The sequence below is a fragment of the Lonchura striata genome, chromosome 35, assembly GCF_050655825.1.
Source record: "Lonchura striata isolate lonStrDom1 chromosome 35, ASM5065582v1, whole genome shotgun sequence".
Lineage (NCBI taxonomy): Eukaryota > Metazoa > Chordata > Aves > Passeriformes > Estrildidae > Lonchura > Lonchura striata.
In genome coordinates, this window is record NC_140737.1 from 829,524 (window position 1) to 851,986 (window position 22,463).

The 22,463-nt window shown below is 45.7% G+C and overlaps 1 protein-coding gene across 17 annotated transcripts in view; it reads left to right on the plus strand.

Annotated features, from left to right (window-relative positions):
• Positions 1-1,389: 1,389 nt before the first annotated feature.
• BRD2 (bromodomain containing 2) overlaps positions 1,390-22,463 on the plus strand; it is a 58,926-nt gene continuing 37,852 nt past the window's right edge. For 14 of the 17 annotated variants that reach the window (XM_085565030.1, XM_085565033.1, XM_085565035.1 and 11 more), the window contains exons 1-4: positions 2,751-3,668; positions 13,013-13,313; positions 15,797-15,934; positions 20,905-21,046. In XM_085565030.1, the coding sequence (XP_085421156.1) occupies positions 3,640-3,668; positions 13,013-13,313; positions 15,797-15,934; positions 20,905-21,046 (610 nt within the window). In that variant the 5' untranslated portion in view covers positions 2,751-3,639. Of the gene's footprint in view, positions 1,521-2,750; positions 3,669-13,012; positions 13,314-13,352; positions 14,231-15,796; positions 15,935-20,904; positions 21,047-22,463 lie in introns of those variants that run through there. The other 3 variants (XM_085565029.1, XM_085565028.1, XM_085565036.1) reach the window with 3 other exon arrangements.

A 22,463-nucleotide genomic window follows, 5' to 3' on the forward strand; every position in this document is an offset into this window, starting at 1 on the left:
TACCCCCGTGGGTGCTCCCCCACCCCGTCACGGACCCGCGTGGGAACAAAAATGGAAATTTTGGGAGCCCAAATCCCCCCGCGGGTGCCCCTCACCCCTCCTGACCCCTCCCCAGAATGGCGCGGACCCGCGTGGGGACAAAAATGGAAATTTTGGGACCCCAAATCCCCCCGTGGGTGCCCCCCCGCCCCGTCACGGACCCCCGTGGGTGCCCCTGACCCCTCCCCAGAATGTCGCGGACACCCGTGGGGACACCCCCGGATTTTTTGGGACCCCAAATCCCCCCGTGGGTGCCCCCCACCCTCATCCAACTCCCTCTAGAGATGTTACGGACCCGCGTGGGGACTAAGATGGAAATTTTGGGACCCCAAATCCCCCCGTGGGTGCTCCCCCACCCATCCTGACCCCTCCCCAGAATGGCGCGGACCCGCGTGGGGACAAAAATGGAAATTCTGGGAGCCCAAATCCCTCCGTGGGTGCCCCCCACCCTCATCCCACCCCCTCCAGGGATGTCGCGGACCCGCGTGGGGACAAAGATGGAAATTTTGGGAGCCCAAATCCCCCCGTGGGTGCCCCCCACCCCTCCTGACCCCTCCCCAGAATGTCGCGGACCCGCGTGGGGACAAAAATGGAAATTTTGGGACCCCAAATCCCCCCGTGGGTGCTCCCCCACCCCTCCTGACCCCCCCCCCCGGGATGTCGCGGACCCGCGTGGGGACAAAGATGGAAATTTTGGGACCCAAAATACCCCCGTGGGTGCTCCCCCACCCCTCCTGACCCCTCCCCAGAATGTCGCGGACCCGCGTGGGGACAAAAATGGAAATTTTGGGACCCCAAATCCCCCCGTGGGTGCCCCCCCGCCCCGTCACGGACCCCCGTGGGTGCCCCTGACCCCTCCCCAGAATGTCGCGGACACCCGTGGGGACACCCCCGGATTTTTTGGGACCCCAAATCCTCCCGTGGGTGCTCCCCCACCCATCCTGACCCCTCCCAGGGATGTCACGGACCCGCGTGGGGACAAAAGGGAAATTTTGGGACCCCAAATTCCCCCGTGGGTGCCCCCCCACCCCGTCACGGACCCCCGTGGGTGCCCCCCGACCCCACCCGACCCCTCCCAGGGGACATCCCGAGAATGTCGCGGACCCGCGTGGGGACACCCCCAGAAAATTTTGGGACCCTCCCCGTGGGTGCCCCCCCCCCACCCCACGCTGCGGCGCGCCCGCACTGCGCATGCGCGCGGCGCTAGGACCCCGCGGAGCTTTTCCCGCCACTCGTGGGGGGGGGGGGGTCATGAATGGGGACCCGTGGGAGCCGCGGGGGAGCCACGTGACGGGCGGCAGCCAATCAGCGCGCGGGTGACGTAGCTCGTGGCTCCCTTTTCTGCCCCGGGATGGTTTTTTTTACCTTTTTTACCCCAAACTCGGGGTTTTTTGGGGCGGGGGGCTTTGAGGGGAGCCGAGAGGGAGCGAATGAAGCGGGGCCGAGCCCGGGGGTGGCGGCGAAAAGCGGGGGCGCCTCAGGTGAGTGGTGGGGTGGGGGGGGCGCGGCATCGCCCTGCCCCCCCCCTTCAACAGCGGCGGCGGGGGTCACGTGGTGGCGGCGCACTGTCAATCACGCCTCGTCCCGCCCCCTTTAGGGCGAGGCGGCCAATGGGGAGCGGAGCTGGCGGTGATTGACACAAGGGGGGCGGGCGCGGCTTTGTGGGGGCGGCGGTTTGGGGCGCCAAGCGCCATGTTTGGGTGTTCGCGCGGGGGCGGCGGCGGGCGCGGCCCCAAGTGCTGTGTCACGGTGGCGGTGGCGAGCCCGGGGGAGTGGGGTGGGGGGGGGAAGGGAAGCGGACGCCACACGGAGCCACCCGTGTCCTGCGAGCCCGGGGAATGGTGTGGGGGGGGGGGGAGAGGAGGGAAGGACGCGAGGCTTCCCCCGAGCGTGGAAGGGGAAAAGGGTCGGCGCGTCCCGGAGGGGCAGCGGGCGCTGAGGGGTGCCCGTGGGGAGGGAAGGGGGTTGAGGGGTAAGGTGGGGGGGTGGTGGGGTGGGGTTAGCGGTGTTTGGGGGTTTTTTTAGCGGTGCTAGCGGCGTGTCCGTGGGGGTTTTCCCCCCCCGCGTGGGCTCGGGGAAAGGCTGGAGCCGGCCGAGCGCCCGCGGGCGCCGCGGGGGAGATGCGGTGCGTGGATGACTTGGTGGTGGTGGTGGTGGGGGGGCGGGAGGGGGGTGAGGGGTTTAACGGCGCATTGAGACCTAGGAGAGCACCGCGAGGGGGGTGAGGCCCGGCGGGGGAGCGTCCTCGGAGCTCGCTGCGGCCGAGGAACGGCGGGGGAAGCGGCGGGTCCGGCCGCCCTCATTGTCCGGCGGCGGCCACCGCCGCCATTCAAGATGGCGCCCGGCGGCTCCTTCTTCCTCCTTCTCTGCCCCCTCCCCCGGCGCGCCGCCGCCAATCAGCGCCTGCGCCCGCCCCCCGCGTGACCCGCCGCCCAATCACCGCGCGGCGGGCGGCGGCGCCGCCCAATGGGCGCCGAGGCGGCCGCGCGCGTCGGGCGAGGCGCTGGGCGGAAACCCGCGAGGGGCGGGGAGCCGCGCGCTTGATTGACGCCGCTCTCACCCAATGGGCTCGACCCCCCCGCCGGCGCCTCCGCCCAATGAGGCCGCGGCGGGGCGGGGAGGGCGGCTTGGCTGACGTCATCTCCCTCCGCCGCCAATGGCGAGGCGGCCGCCGTCTATATAAGGGCGGGCGGGGGCAGGCCGAGCGGCGCCATTTCGCGGGGACGAAGGGACGGAGCGGGTCGGGCGAGCGGCGCGCGCGCCAGGAGGGGGGCGGCCCCAAAGCCCGGCTCCATCCCCCGCCTCCGCTTATCCCGGAGGGCTCCGGGACCCTCCCCGCGGACCCTCCCCGGCCTCCGCAGCGACCCCTGCCTGCGGCCACCGGCGGCGGCGGCAGGAGGAGGAGGAGGAGGAGGAGGAGGGAGGGTGGCTTCTTCCTCCCCCCCAACGCTCCTTTCCCCTCAGCGAGCCAAGATGGAGCGCGGCCGCCGCTGAGCCGCTCCCGCCGCTCATCCGCCGTCATCCGCGCTTCCTTCCTCAGCACCCGCGGCTCGCAGCGACTCGGCCGGGCTCGTTATCGAGAAGCGGGTGCGGGTGAGGCTCCGAAGGGGGAATCTCCCGTTGTTTTGGTTTATTTTTTTTTGTTATTTTATTTTTTTAAATCCGTTGCATCCTTCCCCCCCCCACCCTCCTCCTCCCCACCCTCAACCTCCCCTCAGAGCGCGCCGCCATTTTCGCCGCGCCCCCCGCGGATGTGAAGGCCGAGAGCCCGGCTCCGTTTTATTTTTTAATTATTATTTTTATCATAAATCCCCCGACGTTTTAACAGCTCCTAAAAGCGGAGGGGTCTCCGTTAAAAACAACAACAAAAAAAGAAAAAAAAGAACAAAAAACCCCACAAAAAACCACCCTCACAACTCCGTTTCCACGGCGATGCGCTGATGTCGGGAAGGCCCCGAGCGGGCCGCTGAAAGGAGAAAGATTTGGCCGGGCAAAGTGGGGGGCTCGTCGGAGGAGACGGCGGGAGGAGGAGGAGGAGGAGGAGGAGGAGGAGGAGGAGGAGGAGAGGAAGGCCGGCGGGCCCCGCACGCAGCAGCCGGGATGTTGCAGAACGTGAATCCCCAGAGCAAGTAAGTGCTGGGAGAGAGCGGGGGATAAAAGGGGTTTTTTTGGGGTTTTTTTTTTGGGGGGGGGGGAAGAGGTGGGAGGTTGGAATTGGAGTGGGAGTGGTGGGGAAGTGATGTTGGGGGAACCCCTAAAAATTGTGGTAGTGGCGGTAAGGGACCTTCAAATTGTGGCAGTGGCACTGGGGGACACCAAGGATGGGACAGTGATTTTGGGGATCCCCAAACTGTGGCAGTAGCACTGTGGGACCCCCAAATTGTGGCAGTGTCACTGTGGGACTCCTGTGCTGGGTTTGTGTCACCCCAATGCTGTGACAGGGATGTGGGGACCCCCAAATTGTGACAGTGTCATTTTGGGACACCAATGATGGGACAGTGATGTTGGGGATCCCCAAATTGTGGCAGTGGCATTGTGGGACCCCTGTGCTGGGTTTGTGTCACCAACAAACTCTTGACAGTGACATTGGGACCCCAAAATTGTGGCAGTGTCACTGTGGGACCCCAAAATTGTGGCAGTGGCACTGTGGGACAGCAATGATGGGACAGTGATGTTGGGGATCCCCAAATTGTGGCGGTGGCACTGTGGGACCCCCAAATTGTGGCAGTGTCACTGTGGGACCCCCAAACTGTGGCGGTGTCACCGTGGGACCCCCAAATTGTGGCAATGTCACTGTGGGACACCAATGATGGGACACTGATGTTGGGGATCCCCAAATTGTGGCGGTGGCACTGTGGGACCCCCAAATTGTGGCAGTGTCACTGTGGGACACCAATGATGGGACAGTGATTTTGGGGACCCCCAAATTGTGGCAGTGTCACTGTGGGACCCCCAAATTGTGGCAGTGTCATTGTGGGACACCAAGGATGGGACACTGATGTTGGGGATCCCCAAATTGTGGCAGTGGCACTGTGGGACACCAGTGATGGGTTTGTGTCACCCCAATGATGTGACAGTGACATTGGGACCCCCAAATTGTGGCAGTGTCACTGTGGGACCCCTGTGCTGGGTCTGTGTCACCCCAGATTGTGACAGTGACATTGGGACCCCCAAATTGTGGCAGTGGCACTGTGGGACCCCCAAATTGTGGCAGTGGCACTGTGGGACCCCCAAATTGTGGCACTGTCACCGTGGGACCCCCAAATTGTGGCGGTGGCACTGTGGGACCCCTGTGATGGGTTTGTGTCACCAACAAACTCTTGACAGTGACATTGGGACCCCAAAATTGTGGCAGTGTCATTGTGGGACACCAAGGATGGGACAGTGATTTTGGGGATCCCCAAATTGGGGCAGTGTCATTTTGGGACACCAGTGATGGGACAGTGATTTTGGGGATCCCCAAATTGTGGCGGTGGCACTGTGGGACCCCCAAATTGTGGCAGTGTCACTGTGGGACATCAATGATGGGACAGTGATTTTGGGGATCCCCAAATTGTGGCAGTGGCACTGTGGGACCCCCAGATTGTGGCAGTGTCACTGTGGGACCCCTGTGCTGGGTCTGTGTCACCCCAGGTTGTGACAGTGACTTTGTGACCCCCAAATTGTGGCAGTGTCACTGTGGGACCCCCAAATTGTGGCAGTGTCACCGTGGGACACCAATGATGGGACACTGATGTTGGGAACCCCCAGATTGTGGCAGTGTCACTGTGGGACCCCCAAATTGTGACAGTGTCACTGTGGGACACCAATGATGGGACAGTGATTTTGGGGACCCCCAAATTGTGGCAGTGTCACTGTGGGACCCCAAAATTGTGGCAGTGTCACTGTGGGACACCAATGATGGGACAGTGATTTTGGGGATCCCCAAAATTGTGGCAGTGTCACTGTGGGACCCCCAGATTGTGGCAGTGTCACTGTGGGACCCCTGTGCTGGGTCTGTGTCACCCCAGTGCTGTGACAGGGACGTGGGGGACCCCCAAATTGTGGCAGTGTCATTGTGGGACACCAGTGATGTGACAGGGACGTGGGGACCCCCAAATTTTGGCACTGTCACTGTGGGACCCCAAAATTGTGGCAGTGTCATTTTGGGACACCAGTGATGTTGGGGATCCCCAAATTGTGGCAGTGTCATTGTGGGACACCAAGGATGGGACAGTGATGTTGGGGATCCCCAAATTGTGGCAGTGTCATTTTGGGACACCAGTGATGGGACAGTGATTTTGGGGATCCCCAAATTGTGGCAGTGGCACTGTGGGACCCCAAAATTGTGGCAGTGTCATTATGGGACACCAGTGATGGGACACTGATTTTGGGGATCCCCAAATTGTGGCAGTGTCACTGTGGGACCCCCAAATTGTGGCAGTGTCATTGTGGGACACCAATGATGGGACAGTGATTTTGGGGATCCCCAAATTGTGGCAGTGGCACTGTGGGACCCCAAAATTGTGGCAGTGTCATTATGGGACACCAGTGATGGGACACTGATTTTGGGGATCCCCAAATTGTGGCAGTGTCACTGTGGGACCCCCAAATTGTGGCAGTGTCATTGTGGGACACCAATGATGGGACACTGATGTTGGGGATCCCCAAATTGTGGCAGTGGCACTGTGGGACCCCCAAATTGTGGCAGTGTCATTGTGGGACACCAATGATGGGACACTGATGTTGGGGATCCCCAAATTGTGGCAGTGTCATTTTGGGACACCAGTGATGTTGGGAACCCCCAAATTGTGGCGGTGGCACTGTGGGACACCAATGATGGGACAGTGATTTTGGGGATCCCCAAATTGTGGCGGTGGCACTGTGGGACACCCAGATTGTGGCAGTGTCACTGTGGAATCCCTGTGCTGGGTCTGTGTCACCCCCAAACTCTTGACAGTGACATTGGGACCCCAAAATTGTGGCAGTGTCACTGTGGGACCCCCAAAATTGTGGCAGTGTCACTGTGGGACACCAAGGATGGGACAGTGATTTTGGGGATCCCCAAATTGTGACAGTGTCACTGTGGGACCCCCAAATTGTGGCAGTGTCATTGTGGGACATCAATGATGGGACAGTGATTTTGGGGATCCCCAAATTGTGGCAGTGGCACTGTGGGACCCCAAAATTGTGGCAGTGTCACCGTGGGACCCCTGTGCTGGGTCTGTGTCACCCCAGATTGTGACAGTGACATTGGGACCCCCAAATTGTGGCAGTGTCACTGTGGGACCCCAAAATTGTGGCAGTGTCACTGTGGGACTCCTGTGCTGGGTCTGTGTCACCCCCAAACTCTTGACAGTGATGTTGGGACCCCCAAATTGTGGCAGCGTCACCCCAAATTTTGGCAGTGACACCTTGGGGCCCCCCAAATTCCGTCCTTGTCACCCTTGGGGACAGTCCTGGGGTCACCCAGGGGTCAGCTCTGGGAAAAAAAAAAAAATCCCAAAATCCAGGATCCCCCAAAATCTTTGGGATTGGAATTTTTGGGGTCCCCAAATTCTGGATCCCCCAAAATCCTTGGGATCCATGTCCTGGAACCCCCAAAATCCTGGGATTGATGTCCTAGGGGACCCCAAAATCTTTGGGATTGGTGTCCTGAGTGTCCCCAAAATCCTGGATCCCCCAAAATCCTTGGGATTGGTGTCCTGGGGGTCCCCAAATCCTGAATCCCCCCAAAATCTTTGGGATTGGTGTCCTGGGATCCCCAAATCCTGGATCCCCCAAAATCTTTGGGATTGGAATTTTGGGGGTCCCCAAATCCTGGGATTGGTGTCCCCCAAATCCTGGATCCCCCAAAATCTTTGGGATTGGAATTTTGGGGGTCCCCAAATCCTGGGATTGGTGTCCCCCAAATCCTGGATCCCCCAAAATCTTTGGGATTGGAATTTTGGGGGTCCCCAAATCCTGGGATTGGAGTCCTCGAGATTCCCAAAATTTTTGGGGTCGGAGTCCTGAGGGTCCCCAAAATCCTGGATCCCCCAAAATCCTGGGATTGGAATTTTGGGGGTCCCCAAATCCTGGGATTGGTGTCCCCCAAATCCTGGATCCCCCAAAATCTTTGGGATTGGAATTTTGGGGGTCCCCAAATCCTGGGATTGGAGTCCTCGAGATTCCCAAAATTTTTGGGGTCGGAGTCCTGAGGGTCCCCAAAATCCTGGATCCCCCAAAATCCTGGGATTGGAATTTTGGGGGTCCCCAAATCCTGGGATTGGTGTCCTCGAGATTCCCAAAATCTTTGGGGTCGATGTCCTGGGGGTCCCCAAATCCTGAATCCCCCCAAAATCTTTGGGATTGGAATTTTGGGGGTCTCCAAATCCTGGAATTGGTGTCCTCGAGATTCCCAAAATCTTTGGGATTGGTGTCCTGGGGGTCCCCAAATCCTGGGATTGGTGTCCTGAGGGTCCCCAAAATCCTGGATCCCCAAAATCTTTGGGATTGGAATTTTTGGGGTCCCCAAATCCTGGGATTGGTGTCCTCAAGATTCCCAAAATCTTTGGGGTCGATGTCCTGGGGGTCCCCAAATCCTGGATCCCCCAAAATCTTTGGGATTGGAATTTTGGGGGTCCCCAAATCCTGGGATTGGAGTCCTGGGGATCCCCAAAATCCTGGATCCCCCCAAAATCTTTGGGATTGGAATTTTTGGGGTCCCCAAATCCTGGGATTGGAGTCCTGGGGGTCCCCAAATCCTGAATCCCCAAAATCTTTGGGATTGAAATTTTGGGGGTCCCCAAATCCTGGGATTGGTGTCCTCGAGATTCCCAAAATCTTTGGGATTGGAGTCCTGGGGGTCCCCAAATCCTGGATCCCCCAAAATCTTTGGGATTGGAATTTTTGGGGTCCCCAAATCCTGGGATTGGAGTCCTGGGGGTCCCCAAATCCTGAATCCCCAAAATCTTTGGGATTGGAATTTTTGGGGTCCCCAAATCCTGGGATTGGTGTCCTGAGTGTCCCCAAATCCTGGATCCCCCAAAATCTTTGGGATTGGAGTTTTTGGGGTCCCCAAATTCTGGATCCCCCAAAATCTTCAGGATTGGTGTCCTGGAACCCCCAAAATCCTGGGATTGGTGTCCTGGGGGTCCCCAAATCCTGGGATTGGTGTCCTGGGGGTCCCCAAAATCCTGGGATTGGTGTCCTGAGGGTCCCCAAAATCCTGGATCCCCAAAATCTTTGGGATTGGAATTTTTGGGGTCCCCAAATCCTGGGATTGGTGTCCTCAAGATTCCCAAAATCTTTGGGGTCGATGTCCTGGGGGTCCCCAAATCCTGGATCCCCCAAAATCTTTGGGATTGGAATTTTGGGGGTCCCCAAATCCTGGGATTGGAGTCCTGGGGATCCCCAAAATCCTGGATCCCCCCAAAATCTTTGGGATTGGAATTTTTGGGGTCCCCAAATCCTGGGATTGGAGTCCTGGGGGTCCCCAAATCCTGAATCCCCAAAATCTTTGGGATTGAAATTTTGGGGGTCCCCAAATCCTGGGATTGGTGTCCTCGAGATTCCCAAAATCTTTGGGATTGGAGTCCTGGGGGTCCCCAAATCCTGGATCCCCCAAAATCTTTGGGATTGGAATTTTTGGGGTCCCCAAATCCTGGGATTGGAGTCCTGGGGGTCCCCAAATCCTGAATCCCCAAAATCTTTGGGATTGGAATTTTTGGGGTCCCCAAATCCTGGGATTGGTGTCCTGAGTGTCCCCAAATCCTGGATCCCCCAAAATCTTTGGGATTGGAGTTTTTGGGGTCCCCAAATTCTGGATCCCCCAAAATCTTCAGGATTGGTGTCCTGGAACCCCCAAAATCCTGGGATTGGTGTCCTGGGGGTCCCCAAATCCTGGGATTGGTGTCCTGGGGGTCCCCAAACTCTGGATCCCCAAAATCTTTCAGATTGGAATTTTGGGGGTCCCCAAATCCTGGGATTGGTGTCCCCCAAATCCTGGATCCCCCAAAATCCTTGGGATTGGAATTTTGGGGGTCCCCAAATCCTGGGATTGGTGTCCCCCAAATCCTGGATCCCCCAAAATCCTTGGGATTGAAATTTTGGGGGTCCCCAAATCCTGGGATTGGAGTCCAGGGGGTCCCCAAATCCTGAATCCCCAAAATTTTTGGGATTGGAATTTTGGGGGTCCCCAAATCCTGGGATTGGAGTCCCCCAAATCCTGGATCCCCCAAAATCTTTGGGATTGGAATTTTGGGGGTCCCCAAATTTTGGGATTGGTGTCCTGGAACCCCCAAAATCTTTGGGATTGGTGTCCTGGGGGATCCCCAAAAATTTTGGGATTGGTGTCCTGGGGGTCCCCAAATTTTTTTCCCGCTTTTTCCGTGGATTTGTGGATTTTTTTGTACCCTCCCCCCCCCCCCATCCTGGTTCCTCCCAAATCCTGATTTTTGCCCGAAATTCCCGGATTTTCCCCTAAATCCCTCGTGGATGAATTTTGGGGTTTTTGGCACCATCCCGAATCCCTCCTTTGAGAATTGTCAGAATTTTTGGGAATTTAGGGCTGGAATTCCTGGGGGGAAAGGGTTAAAATTCCTTGGAATTAATGGAAAACATTTGGATTTTATGGCTGAAATTCCAGGTTTTTTTGGTTAAAATTCCTCGGAATTTATGGAAAATAATTGGATTTTATGGCCGAAATTCCCAGAATTTTCCCGGTTAAAATTCCTTGGAATTTATGGGAAAATAATTTGATTTTATGGCTGAAATTCCAGGGTTTTATGATTCAAATTCCTCTGAATTTATGGAAAATAATTTGATTTTATGGCTGAAATTCCTGAAATTTTCTGCTTAAAATTCCTTGGAATTCCCAGTCAAAATTCCTGGGAATTTGTGTCTAAAATCTCAGGAATTTTTATGGGATTCCGAGAATTTCATGGCCAAAAATTTGGGAATTTTTACGTGAGATTCCCAAGATTTTATGGAAAAAAATTTGGGAATTTTTATGACATTCCTGGAATTTCATGACCAAAATTTTGGGATCGGTTTTAGCAGTGGAATTACAAATTTAGGAGCAATTTAAATCCTAATTAGAATATTTAAATTATTTTATTTTTAGGGTGGATTTAGGATCGGTTTTAGCCCTAATTAGAATATTTAATTTTTTTATTTTTAGGTTGGATTTAGGATCGGTTTTAGCCCTAATTAGAATATTTAATTTTTTTATTTTTAGGTTGGATTTAGGATCGGTTTTAGCCCTAATTAGAATATTTAGAATTTTTTATTTTTAGGTTGGATTTAGGATTGGATTTAGCATTGGAATTACAAATTTAGGAGCAATTTAAACCCTAATTAGAATATTTAAATTTTTAATTTTTAGGGTGGATTTAGCACCGGTTTTAGGAGCAGAATTACAAATTTAGGGTAGGTTTCAACCCTGGTTAAAATATTTAAATTTTCTTTATTTTTAGGGTGAATTTAGGACCAGTTTTAGCAGCAGAATTACAAATTTAGGGTCATTTTTAACCCTAATTAGAATATTTAAATTATTTTTATTTTTAGGGTGAATTTAGGATCGGTTTTAGCAGCAGAATTTTGGATTTAGGACTGGTTTTAACCCTAATTAGAATATTTAAATTTTTTTATTTTTAGGGTGGATTTAGGATCGGTTTTAGCATTGGAATTACAAATTTAGGAGCAATTTAAACCCTAATTAGAATATTTAAATTATTTTTATTTTTAGGGGGGATTTAGGATCGGTTTTAGCAGCAGAATTTTGGATTTAGGACCATTTTGAACAGTTAAAATCAGTTTTATTGGCGATTTTGGCCTCAATTCCCTCCTTTTTCCAGGAATTCCTCCCCAAAACCCCATTTTAACCCTTTAATTCCCATTTTTAACCCTTTAATTCCCATTTTAACCCTTTAAATCCCATTTTTAACCCTTTAAACCCCATTTTAACCCTTTAAACCCCATTTTAACCCTTTAAAATCCCATTTTAACCCTTTAAACCCCATTTTAACCCTTTACATCCCATTTTAACCCTTTAAATCCCATTTTAACCCTTTAAATCCCATTTTAACCCTTTAAATCCCTTTTTAACCTTTTTAACCCTTCAACTCCCATTTTTAACCCTTTAAAATCCCATTTTTAACCCTTTAAAATCCCATTTTTAACCCTTTAACTCCCATTTTAACCCTTTAAATCCCATTGTTTTACCCCTTTAACTCCCATTGTTTTAACTCTTTAACTCCCATTCTTTTAACCCTTTAACTCCCATTTTTAACCCTTCAATTCCCATTTTTAACTCTTTATCTCCCATTATTTTACCCTTTATCTCCCATTATTTTACCCCTTTATCTCCCATTGTTTAAACCCTTTAACTCCCGTCCTTTTAACCCTTTAACTCCTATCCTTTTAACCCTTCACCTCCCATTTTTTTAACCTTTTAATTCCTTTTTTAACCCTTCAACTCCCATCCTTTTAACCCTTCAACTCCCATCCTTTTAACCCTTTAACTCCCATCCTTTTACCCCTTCAACTCCCATTTTTAACCCTTCAACTTCCATTCTTTTAACCCTTCAACTCCCATTTTTAACCCTTTAACTCCCATCCTTTTACCCCTTTAACTCCCATTTTTAACCCTTCAACTCCCATTTTACCCCTTTAACTCCCATTTTTAACCCTTCAACTCCCATTTTTAACCCTTTAACTCCCATTTTTAACCCTTCAACTCCCATTTTTAACCCTTTAACTCCCATTTTTACCCCTTCAACTCCCATTTTACCCCTTTAACTCCCATTTTTAACCCTTCAACACCCATTTTACCCCTTTAACTCCCATCCTTTCACCCCTTCAACTCCCATCCATTTAACCCCTCAACTCCCATTTTTACCCCTTTAACTCCCATTGTTTTAACCCTTCAACTCCCATTTTTATCCCTTTAACTCCCATTTTTAACCCTTCAACACCCACTTTTAACCCTTTAACTCCCATTTTTACCCCTTCAACTCCCATTCTTTTACCCCTTTATCACCCATCCTTTCACCCCTTCAACTCCCATCCATTTAACCCCTCAACTCCCATTTTTACCCCTTTAACTCCCATTGTTTTAACCCTTCAACACCCATTTGTAACCCTTCAACTCCCATCCTTTCACCCCTTTATCACCCATCCTTTCACCCCTTCAACTCCCATTCTTTTACCCCTTTAACTCCCATTTTTAACCCTTTAACTCCCATTCTTTTAACCCTTTAACTCCCATCCTTTTACCCCTTTAACTCCCATTGTTTTAACCCTTCAACTCCCATTTTTAACCCTTTAACTCCCATCCTTTTAACCCTTTAACTCCTGCCGCATCCCCACCCCAAACTCCCATCCTTTTAACCCTTCAACACCCATTTTTACCCCTTCAACTCCCATCCTCTCACCCCTTTATCACCCATCCTTTCACCCCTTCAACTCCCATCCTTTTTTAACCCTTCCACTCCTGTTTTCCCCTCCCAAGGATCCTCGGCGAGGGCAACGCCGCCCTGATGGCTCTGGCCGGCGACTCGACGCCGGGCAAACGCATCCGCAAGCCCTCGCTGCTCTACGAGGGCTTCGAGAGCCCCACCATGGCCTCGGTGGCGGCGCTGGCGGCGCCGCAGACCAACCCGCCTCCGCCCGAGGTGTCCAACCCCAAGAAACCCGGCCGGGTCACCAACCAGCTCCAGTACCTGCACAAGGTGGTGATGAAGGCGCTCTGGAAGCACCAGTTCGCCTGGCCCTTCCGCCAGCCCGTGGACGCCGTTAAGCTCGGCTTGCCCGTGAGTTTTTTGGGGGTTTTTGGGGAATTTATAGGGTTTCTTTTAGGGTTTTTTGGGGATTTTATAGGGATTTTTGGGGATTTTTTTGGGATTTTTTTTGGGATTTTTAGGAGTTTTTTGGGGATTTTTTTGGCATTTATTGGTGTTTTTTTGGGAATTTTTAGGGGGTTTTTTGGGACTTTTTGGGAATTTTATAGGGATTTTTTGGGGATTTTTTTAGAATTTTTTGGGGGATTTTTTTGCTGATTTTTTTGGGTTTTTTTCGGGATTTTTAGGAGTTTTTCGGGGATTTTTTTGGCATTTATTGGTGTTTTTTTGGGGATTTTTTTGGGATTTTTTGGGATTTTTTTGCTGATTTTTTGGGGGTTTTTTTGGGATTTTTTGGGGTTTTTTGGGGATTTTTTAGGTATTTTTTTGGGTGTTTTTGGGGATTTTTTAGGTTTTTTTGGGGATTTTTTGGGATTGTTTTGCGGATTTTTTGGGGATTTTTGGGGGTTTTTTGGGGATTTTTTAGGTATTTTTTGGGGTTTTTTGGGGATTTTTTAGGGCTTTTTGGGCGATTTTTTCAGATTTTTTGGGGTTTTTTGGGGATTTATTGGGGATTTTTTGGCATTTATTGGAGGTTTTTTTGGGGATTTTTAAGGTATTTTTTAGGGTTTTTTTTCAGTAGTTTTCAGGTATTTTGGGGTTTTTTTGGGGGTTTTTTTGGGGATTTTTGCGTGATTATGGGGGATTTTTTTAGGGTTTTTTTTGGGTGTCTTCTGGGTGGTTTTTAGGTATTTTTTGGGGTGTTTTTGGGGGTTTTTGGAGCTGTCTGGGTGCAGTACCTGCACAAGGTGGTGATGAAGGCGCTCTGGAAGCACCAGTTCGCCTGGCCCTGCCGCCAGCCCGTGGACGCCGTTAAGCTCGGCTTGCCCGTGAGTTTTTTTGGGGGTTTTTTGGGGTTTTTGGGGTTTTTTTTGGGGATTTTTTAGGGTTTTTTTTAGAGTTTTTAAGGGTTTTTTTTGGGTTTTTTTGGGGATTTTTTAGGCTTTTTTTAGGGTTTTTTTGGGCATTTATTGGAGATTTTTGGGGGTTTTTTTTGGATTTTTTGGGGATTTTTTGGGGATTTTTAGGAGTTTTTTGGGGATTTTTTTGGTATTTATTGGTGGTTTTTTTGGGATTTTTTAGGGGGTTTTTTGGGATTTTTTTGGGGATTTTATAGGGATTTTTGGGGATTTTTTGGGGATTTTTTGGGGATTTTTAGGAGTTTTTTGGGGATTTTTTTGGCATTTATTGGTGGTTTTTTGGGGATTTTTTAGGGGGTTTTTGGGATTTTTTGGGGTTTTTTTTTGATTTTTCAGGTATTTTTTGGGGATTTTTTTAGGGTTTTTTTTTGGGATTTTTTTGCGGATTTTTTGGGATTTTTTTGCGGATTTTTTGGGGTTTTTTGGGGATTTTTGGGGGTTTTTTGGGGATTTTTTAGGTTTTTTGGGGGGATTTTTTTGGGGATTTTTAGGAGTTTTTTTGGGGATTTTTTTTTGCATTTATTGGTGGTTTTTTTGGGATTTTTAGGGGGTATTTGGGGGTTTTTTTTTTATTTTTTAGGGGTTTTTTTGGGATTTTTTGGGGTTTTTTTGGGAGTTTTTTTGGGGATTTTTTGGGGATTTTTGGGGATTTTTTAGGGTTTTTTTGGGCGATTTTTTCGGATTTTTTGGGGTTTTTTGGGGATTTTTGGGGATTTTTTTGGCATTTATTGGAGGTTTTTTTGGGGATTTTTGGGGGTTTTTTTGGGGGATTTTTGGGGGTTTTTTGGGGATTTTTTTGGGGTTTTTTTGGTGATTTTTTGGGGTTTCTTTGGGGTTTTTTTGGGGATTTTTTGGGTTTTTTTATTTTTTAGGTATTTTTTGGTGTTTTTTGGGGGTTTTTTGGAGGTTTTTTGGTGATTTTTTTGGGTTTTTTGGGAATTTTTTGCAGTTTTTTGGGGGTTTATTTGCAGATTTTTTTGGGGGTTTTTTAGGGTTTTTTGGGGATTTTTTTTTTATTTCTTAGGGTTTTTTGGGGATTTTTTCGGATTTTTTGGGGATTTTTTGGGGGGATTTTTTTGGGGATTTTAGAAGATTTTTTGGGATTTTTTTCGGATTTTTGGGGTTTTTTTTGGGGATTTTTTAGGGTTTTTTTGAGATTTTTTGGGATTTTTTTTAGGTATTTTTAGGATTTTTTGGGGTTTTTTTGGGTGGTTTTTAGGTATTTTTAGGAGTTTTGTTCCATCAAAATCCCCCCAAAACCCCCCAAGAATTCCATAAAAATCCCCCCAAACCCCCCAAAATTCCCCCAAAATTCCCCCCATAACCCCCCCAAATTTCCACCAAAATCTCACCAAAATGCCCCGAAACCCCCCCGAAATTCCCGATTTTTTCCCCCCGTCCCTCCCCCTTCTATTTTTTTTTGCCGTTTTCTGTCTCCTGAGCCCCAAAATGTGCTTTTTTCGCCCCAAAATTCAGGATTATCACAAGATCATCAAGCAGCCCATGGACATGGGCACCATCAAGCGGCGCCTGGAGAACAATTACTACTGGGGGGCGGCCGAGTGCATGCAGGACTTCAACACCATGTTCACCAACTGCTACATCTACAACAAGGTACAAAAATGACCCAAAATTGCAGGAAAACAACCCAAAAATCGCACAAAATAAGCACAAAAAAATCCCGTCGAAAACGGCGCAGAAATAGCCAAAAACGGCCAAAAATTGCGTAAAAATACACCAAAAAACGCACAAAAATAACTCAAATATACGCCCAAAAATCAGCCAAAAATGCACCCAAAAATCATAGAAAAATCACCCAAAAATTACCTAAAAATACACCCAAAAATTACCCAAAAACGGCCAAAAGTAACTTGAAAAATACCAAAAAATTCACCACAAAATCACACAAAAATACAGCCAAAAATCACTCAAAAATGACATGAAAATATCAGCCCCGTGTTCACCAACTGCTACATCTACAACAAGGTACAAAAATGACCCAAAATTGCAGGAAAACGACCCAAAAATCGCACAAAAGAAGCACAAAAAAATCCCGTTGAAAACGGCGCAGAAATAGCCAAAAACGGCCAAAAATTACGTAAAAATACACCAAAAAACGCACAAAAATAACTCAAAAATATGCCCAAAAATCATAGAAAAATCACCCAAAATTGACCCAAAAATCCCCCAAATACGCACACAAAAATAATAGAAAAATCATAGAAAAATCACCCAAAAATTACCTAAAAATACACCCAAAAATTACCCAAAAACGGCCAAAAGTAACTCGAAAAGTACCAAAAAATTCACCACAAAATCACACAAAAATACAGCCAAAAATCACTCAAAAATGACATGAAAATATCAACCCCATGTTCACCAACTGCTACATCTACAACAAGGTACAAAAATGACCCAAAATCGCAGGAAAACGACCCAAAAATCGCACAAAATAAGCACAAAAAAATCCCGTTGAAAACGGCGCGGAAATAGCCAAAAACGGCCAAAAATTACACAGAAAACACCTAAAAATAACCTAAAAATCGCACCAAAAATACGCCCGAAAATCATTAAAAAATGCACCCAAAAATCATAGAAAAACCACCCAAAAATCACCTAAAAATACACCCAAAAATTACCTAAAAACTGCCAAAAGTAACCCAAAAAGTACCAAAAAATTCACCACAAAATCACACAAAAATACAGCCAAAAATCACTCAAAAATGACATTAAAATATCAACCCCGTGTTCACCAACTGCTACATCTACAACAAGGTACAAAAATGACCCAAAATCGCAGGAAAACGACCCAAAAATCGCACAAAATAAGCACAAAAAAATCCCGTCGAAAACGGCGTGGAAATAGCCAAAAACGGCCAAAAATTACGTAAAAATACACCAAAAAACGCACAAAAATAACTCAAATATACGCCCAAAAATCACCCAAAAATCCCCCCAAAATGCACCCAAAAATGACCCAAAAATCCCCCAAAAATGCACCCAAAAATCATAGAAAAATCACCCAAAACCAGCCAAAAGTAACCCGAAAAGTACCAAAAAATACACCATAAAATCACACAAAAATACAGCCAAAAATCACTCAAAAATGACATGAAAATATCAGCCCCGTGTTCACCAACTGCTACATCTACAACAAGGTACAAAAATGACCCAAAATCGCAGGAAAACGACCCAAAAATCGCACAAAATAAGCACAAAAAAATCCCGTCGAAAACGGCGCAGAAATAGCCAAAAACGGCCAAAAATTACGTAAAAATACACCAAAAAACGCACAAAAATAACTCAAAAATATGTCCAAAAATCATAGAAAAATCACCCAAAATTGACCCAAAAATCCCCCAAATACGCACACAAAAATAATAGAAAAATCATAGAAAAATTATAGAAAAATCACCCAAAAATTACCTAAAAATACACCCCAAAATTACCTAAAAATACACCCAAAAATTACCCAAAAACGGCCAAAAGTAACCCGAAAAATACCAAAAAATTCACCACAAAATCACACAAAAATACAGCCAAAAATCACTCAAAAATGACATGAAAATATCAACCCCGTGTTCACCAACTGCTACATCTACAACAAGGTACAAAAATGACCCAAAATCGCAGGAAAACGACCCAAAAATCGCGCAAAATAAGCACAAAAAAATCCCGTCGAAAACGGCGCCGAAATAGCCAAAAAACGGCCAAAAATTACGTAAAAAAACCCTAAAAACAACGTAAAAATAGCACCAAAAATACGCCCGAAAATCATTAAAAAATACACCCAAAAATAATTAAAAAATACACCCAAAACTACAGAAAATTATCCAAAAATGCTCCAAAAAATAACCCAAAATTTATCCAAAAATCACCCAAAAAATCAGACAAAATCGGCCAAAAATTACGCAAAAACGACCCAAAAATTATCCAAAAATCACCCAAAATTGCTCAAAAATACACCCAAAAATAATACAAAAATCACCCAAAAACTACCCAAAAATTATCCAAAAGTCACCCAAAAAAATCAGACAAAATCGGCCAAAAATTACGCAAAAATATACCAAAAATCACCTCAAAATTACTCAAAAATATGCCCAAAAGTAACCCAAAAAGTGCCAAAAAAACCCAGAAAAAAAATCAAAAAAAATAATAAAAAAAAAAGAAAAAAAAAGCCCAAAAAATTCCCAAAAAATTCCAAAAAACTACGAGAAAAACACCAAAAATTTGAAAAAAAAATCTCTTGTGAATAAAACAAATCCCTTTAAAAAAAATCTTAAAAAATCTAAAAAAATTCCCTCAAAAATGCAGAAAAATTCCCCCAACAAAATCTCAAAAGATTTTCCCAAAAATTGCCCAAATATTTAAAGAAAAACACCAAAAAATCCAGAGGAAAGTGCCTTAAAACTAAAAAAAGGCACAAAAAAATCCAAAAAAATCAGAAAAAAATTCCAAAAAATTCAGAAAAAAAATCCAAAAAAATCAGGAAAAAAAAAATCCAAAATGCCCCAAAAATTCCTCAAAAAAATCCCAAATATTTCCCAAAAATTCCCCAAGTTATTAACAAAAAACACAAAAAATTGAGAAAAAAATCCCTTCAAAATTGCAAGAAAACACGCAAAAATTAAAAAAAAAAAATCAGAAAAAAAACCCCCAAAAATAAAAAAAATATTCCCCAAGAAAAATCCCAAAAAATCCCAAATATTTCCCAAAAATTCCTCAACCTATTAACAGAAAAACACCAAAAAATTGAGAAAAAAATTCCTTGAAAATTGCCCGGAAAACACAAAAATTTCAGAAAAAAATCCAGAAAAATTTCCAAAAAATTTCCAAAAAATTCCCCAAAAATTCCCCAAAAATTCCCCAACATATTAACAAAAAACACCAAAAAATTGGGGAAAAAATCCCTTTAAAATTGCAAGAGAAACACGCAAAAATTAAAAAAAAAAAAATTCCAAAATTCCCCAAAAAATTCCAAATATTTCCCAAAAATTGCCCAACATATTAAAAAAAAAAATCAAAAAACTGAGAAAAAATCCCTTTAAAATTGCAAAAAAAACCCACAAAAACATCAAAAAAAAAAAAGAAAAAAATCCAAAAAATTCCCCAAAAAATCCCGAATTTATCCCAATATTTCCCCATTGACAATTTCGATTTTTTTCCCGTTTTTTGCATTTTTTGCCCCATTTTTTAGCCCACGGATGACATCGTGCTGATGGCGCAGACGCTGGAGAAGCTCTGCCCTAAAATGATAAAAATTCCCCCAAAAAATGTGAAAATATTCCCAAAAAAATCCCAAAAAATCCCCAAAAAATCCCCAAAAAATTCTCCAAAAAATCCTGACATTTTAAAAGAAAACCACCCAAAACTTGAGGAAAAAAAACCTTAAAAATGCAAAAAATAAAAAAAAAAATCCCCTAAAAATTCAGAAAAACTCCAAAAAATCACAAAAAAAAAAAAATCAGAAAAAAATCCCCAAAAAATCTATAAAATCCCAAAAAATTCCCCAAAATTTCCCAAAATATTAAAAGAAAAACAACAAAAAAAAATTCAGGGAAAAATGCCTTAAAGAAATAAAAAAAAATCACCAAAAATTCGAAAAAAATTATGAATAAAAATTTTAAAAATCAAGAAAAAAAATCGAAAAAAAATCAGAAAAAATTCTTAAAAATTGCCAAAAAAATCCCAAATATTTCCAAAAAATCGCCCGACATATTAACAAAAAAACACCAAAAAATTGAGAAAAAAATCCCTTTAAAATCACAAAAACACCCCATAAAAACATCCAAAAAAATCAGAAAAAAATCAGAAAAAATCAGAAAAAAATCCCGAATTTTCCCCAATATATCCCCATTGATAATTTCGATTTTTTTCCCGTTTTTTGCCTTTTTTGCCCCATTTTTCAGCCCACGGACGACATCGTGCTGATGGCGCAGACGCTGGAGAAGCTCTGCCCTAAAATGATAAAAATTACCCCAAAAAATGTGAAAATATTCCCGAAAAAATCCCCAAAAATTCCCAAAAAATCCCCAAAAAAATCTCCAAAAAATTCTGACATTTTAAAAGAAAACCACCCAGAACTTGAGGAAAAAAAACCTTAAAAATGCAAAAAATTCAAAAAAAAATCCCCTAAAAATTCAGAAAAAATCCAAAAAATCACAAAAAAAACATCAGAAAAAAATCCCCAAAAATTCCCCAAAATTTCCCAAAATATTAAAAGAAAAACAACAAAAAAATTCAGAGAAAAGTGCCTTTAAAAAATAAAAAAAAATCACCAAAAATTCGAAAAAAATTATGAATAAAAATTTTAAAAATCAAGAAAAAAAATCGAAAAAAATCAGAAAAAATTCTTAAAAATTGCCAAAAAAATCCCAAATATTTCCAAAAAATCGCCCGACATATTAACAAAAAAAACACCCAAAAATTGAGAAAAAAATCCCTTTAAAATTACAAAAAAACCCATAAAAACATCAAAAAAAATCAGAAAAAAATCAGAAAAAATCCCGAATTTTCCCCGATATTTCCCCATTGACAATTTAGATTTTTTTCCCGTTTTTTGCCTTTTTTGCCCCATTTTTCAGCCCACGGATGACATCGTGCTGATGGCACAGACGCTGGAGAAGCTTTTCCTGCAGAAAGTGGCTCAGATGCCGCCCGAGGAGCAGGAGCTGCTGCTGCCCCTGGCCAAAAACAGCCACAAGAAAGGGGCAGCCCGGGCTGCAGGTGGGATTTTGGGGTGAAAAAATGAGATTTTGGGAAAAAACCCGAAATTTGGGCAAAAAACCCCGAGGATTTTGGGCGAAAAATGTGAATTTTGGGGGGAAAAATGTGAATTTTGGGGGGAAAAATGTGAATTTTTGGGGGGAAAATGAGGTGGAATTTAAAAGCCAGGATTTGGGGTGAAGCAGCTGGGATTTGGGGAAAATATTTCAAATTTTGGGAAAAAAAAGAAATTTTGGGGGAAAACCCCAGATTTGGGGAAAAAACCCCAAGTTTTGGGGAAAAAAAATCTCCAATTTTGGGGTGAAAGCAGCAGGAGCTGCTGCTGCCCCTGGCCAAGAACAGCCACAAGAAAGGGGCAGCCCGGGCTGCAGGTGGGATTTTGGGGTGAAAAAACGAGATTTTGGGAAAAAACCCGAAATTTGGGTAAAAAACCCCGAGGATTTTGGGCGAAAAATGTGAATTTTGGGGGGGAAAATGTGAATTTTTGGGGGGAAAATGTGAATTTTTGGGGGGAAAATGAGGTGGAATTTAAAAGCAAGGATTTGGGGTGAAGCAGCTGGGATTTGGGGAAAATATTTCAAATTTTGGGAAAAAAATTAAATTTTGGGGGGAAAAAACCCCAAATTTTCGGGAAAAAAAAACCCAAAGTTTGAGGTAAAAAGTCTCAAAATTTTGGGGTGAAAGCGGCTGGATTTTGGGGTGAAATGAGGTGGAATTGAGGTTAAAAGCCAGGATTTGGGGAAAATAATTCAAATTTTGGAAAAAAAATGAAATTTTGGGAAAGAACCTCAGATTTTGGGGAAAAAAACCCAAGTTTTGGGGGAAAAAATCTCCAATTTTGGGGTGAAAGCAGCAGGAGCTGCTGCTGCCCCTGGTCAAGAACAGCCACAAGAAAGGGGCAGCCCGGGCTGCAGGTGGGATTTTGGGGTGAAAAAATGAGATTTTGGGAAAAAACCCGAAATTTGGGCAAAAAACCCCGAGGATTTTGGACAAAAAATGTGAATTTTGGGGGGAAAAATGTGAATTTTGGGGGGAAAAATGTGAATTTTTGGGGGGAAAATGAGGTGGAATTTAAAAGCCAGGATTTGGGGTGAAGCAGCTGGGATTTGGGGAAAATATTTCAAATTTTGGGAAAAAAATTAAATTTTGGGGGAAAAAAACCCCAAATTTTGGGGGAAAAAAAATCTCAAAATGTTGGGGTAAAAGCGTCTGGATTTTGGGGTGAAATGAGGTGGAATTGAGGTTAAAAGCCAGGATTTGGGGTGAAACAGGTGGAATTTGGTAAAATAATTCAAATTTTGGGAAAAAAACCAGAAATTCTGGGAAGAAACCCAGATTTTGGACAAAAAATGTGAATTTTGGGGGAAAAAAGTGAAATTCTAGGGTAAAATGAGGTGGAATTCAGGTTTTGGGGATG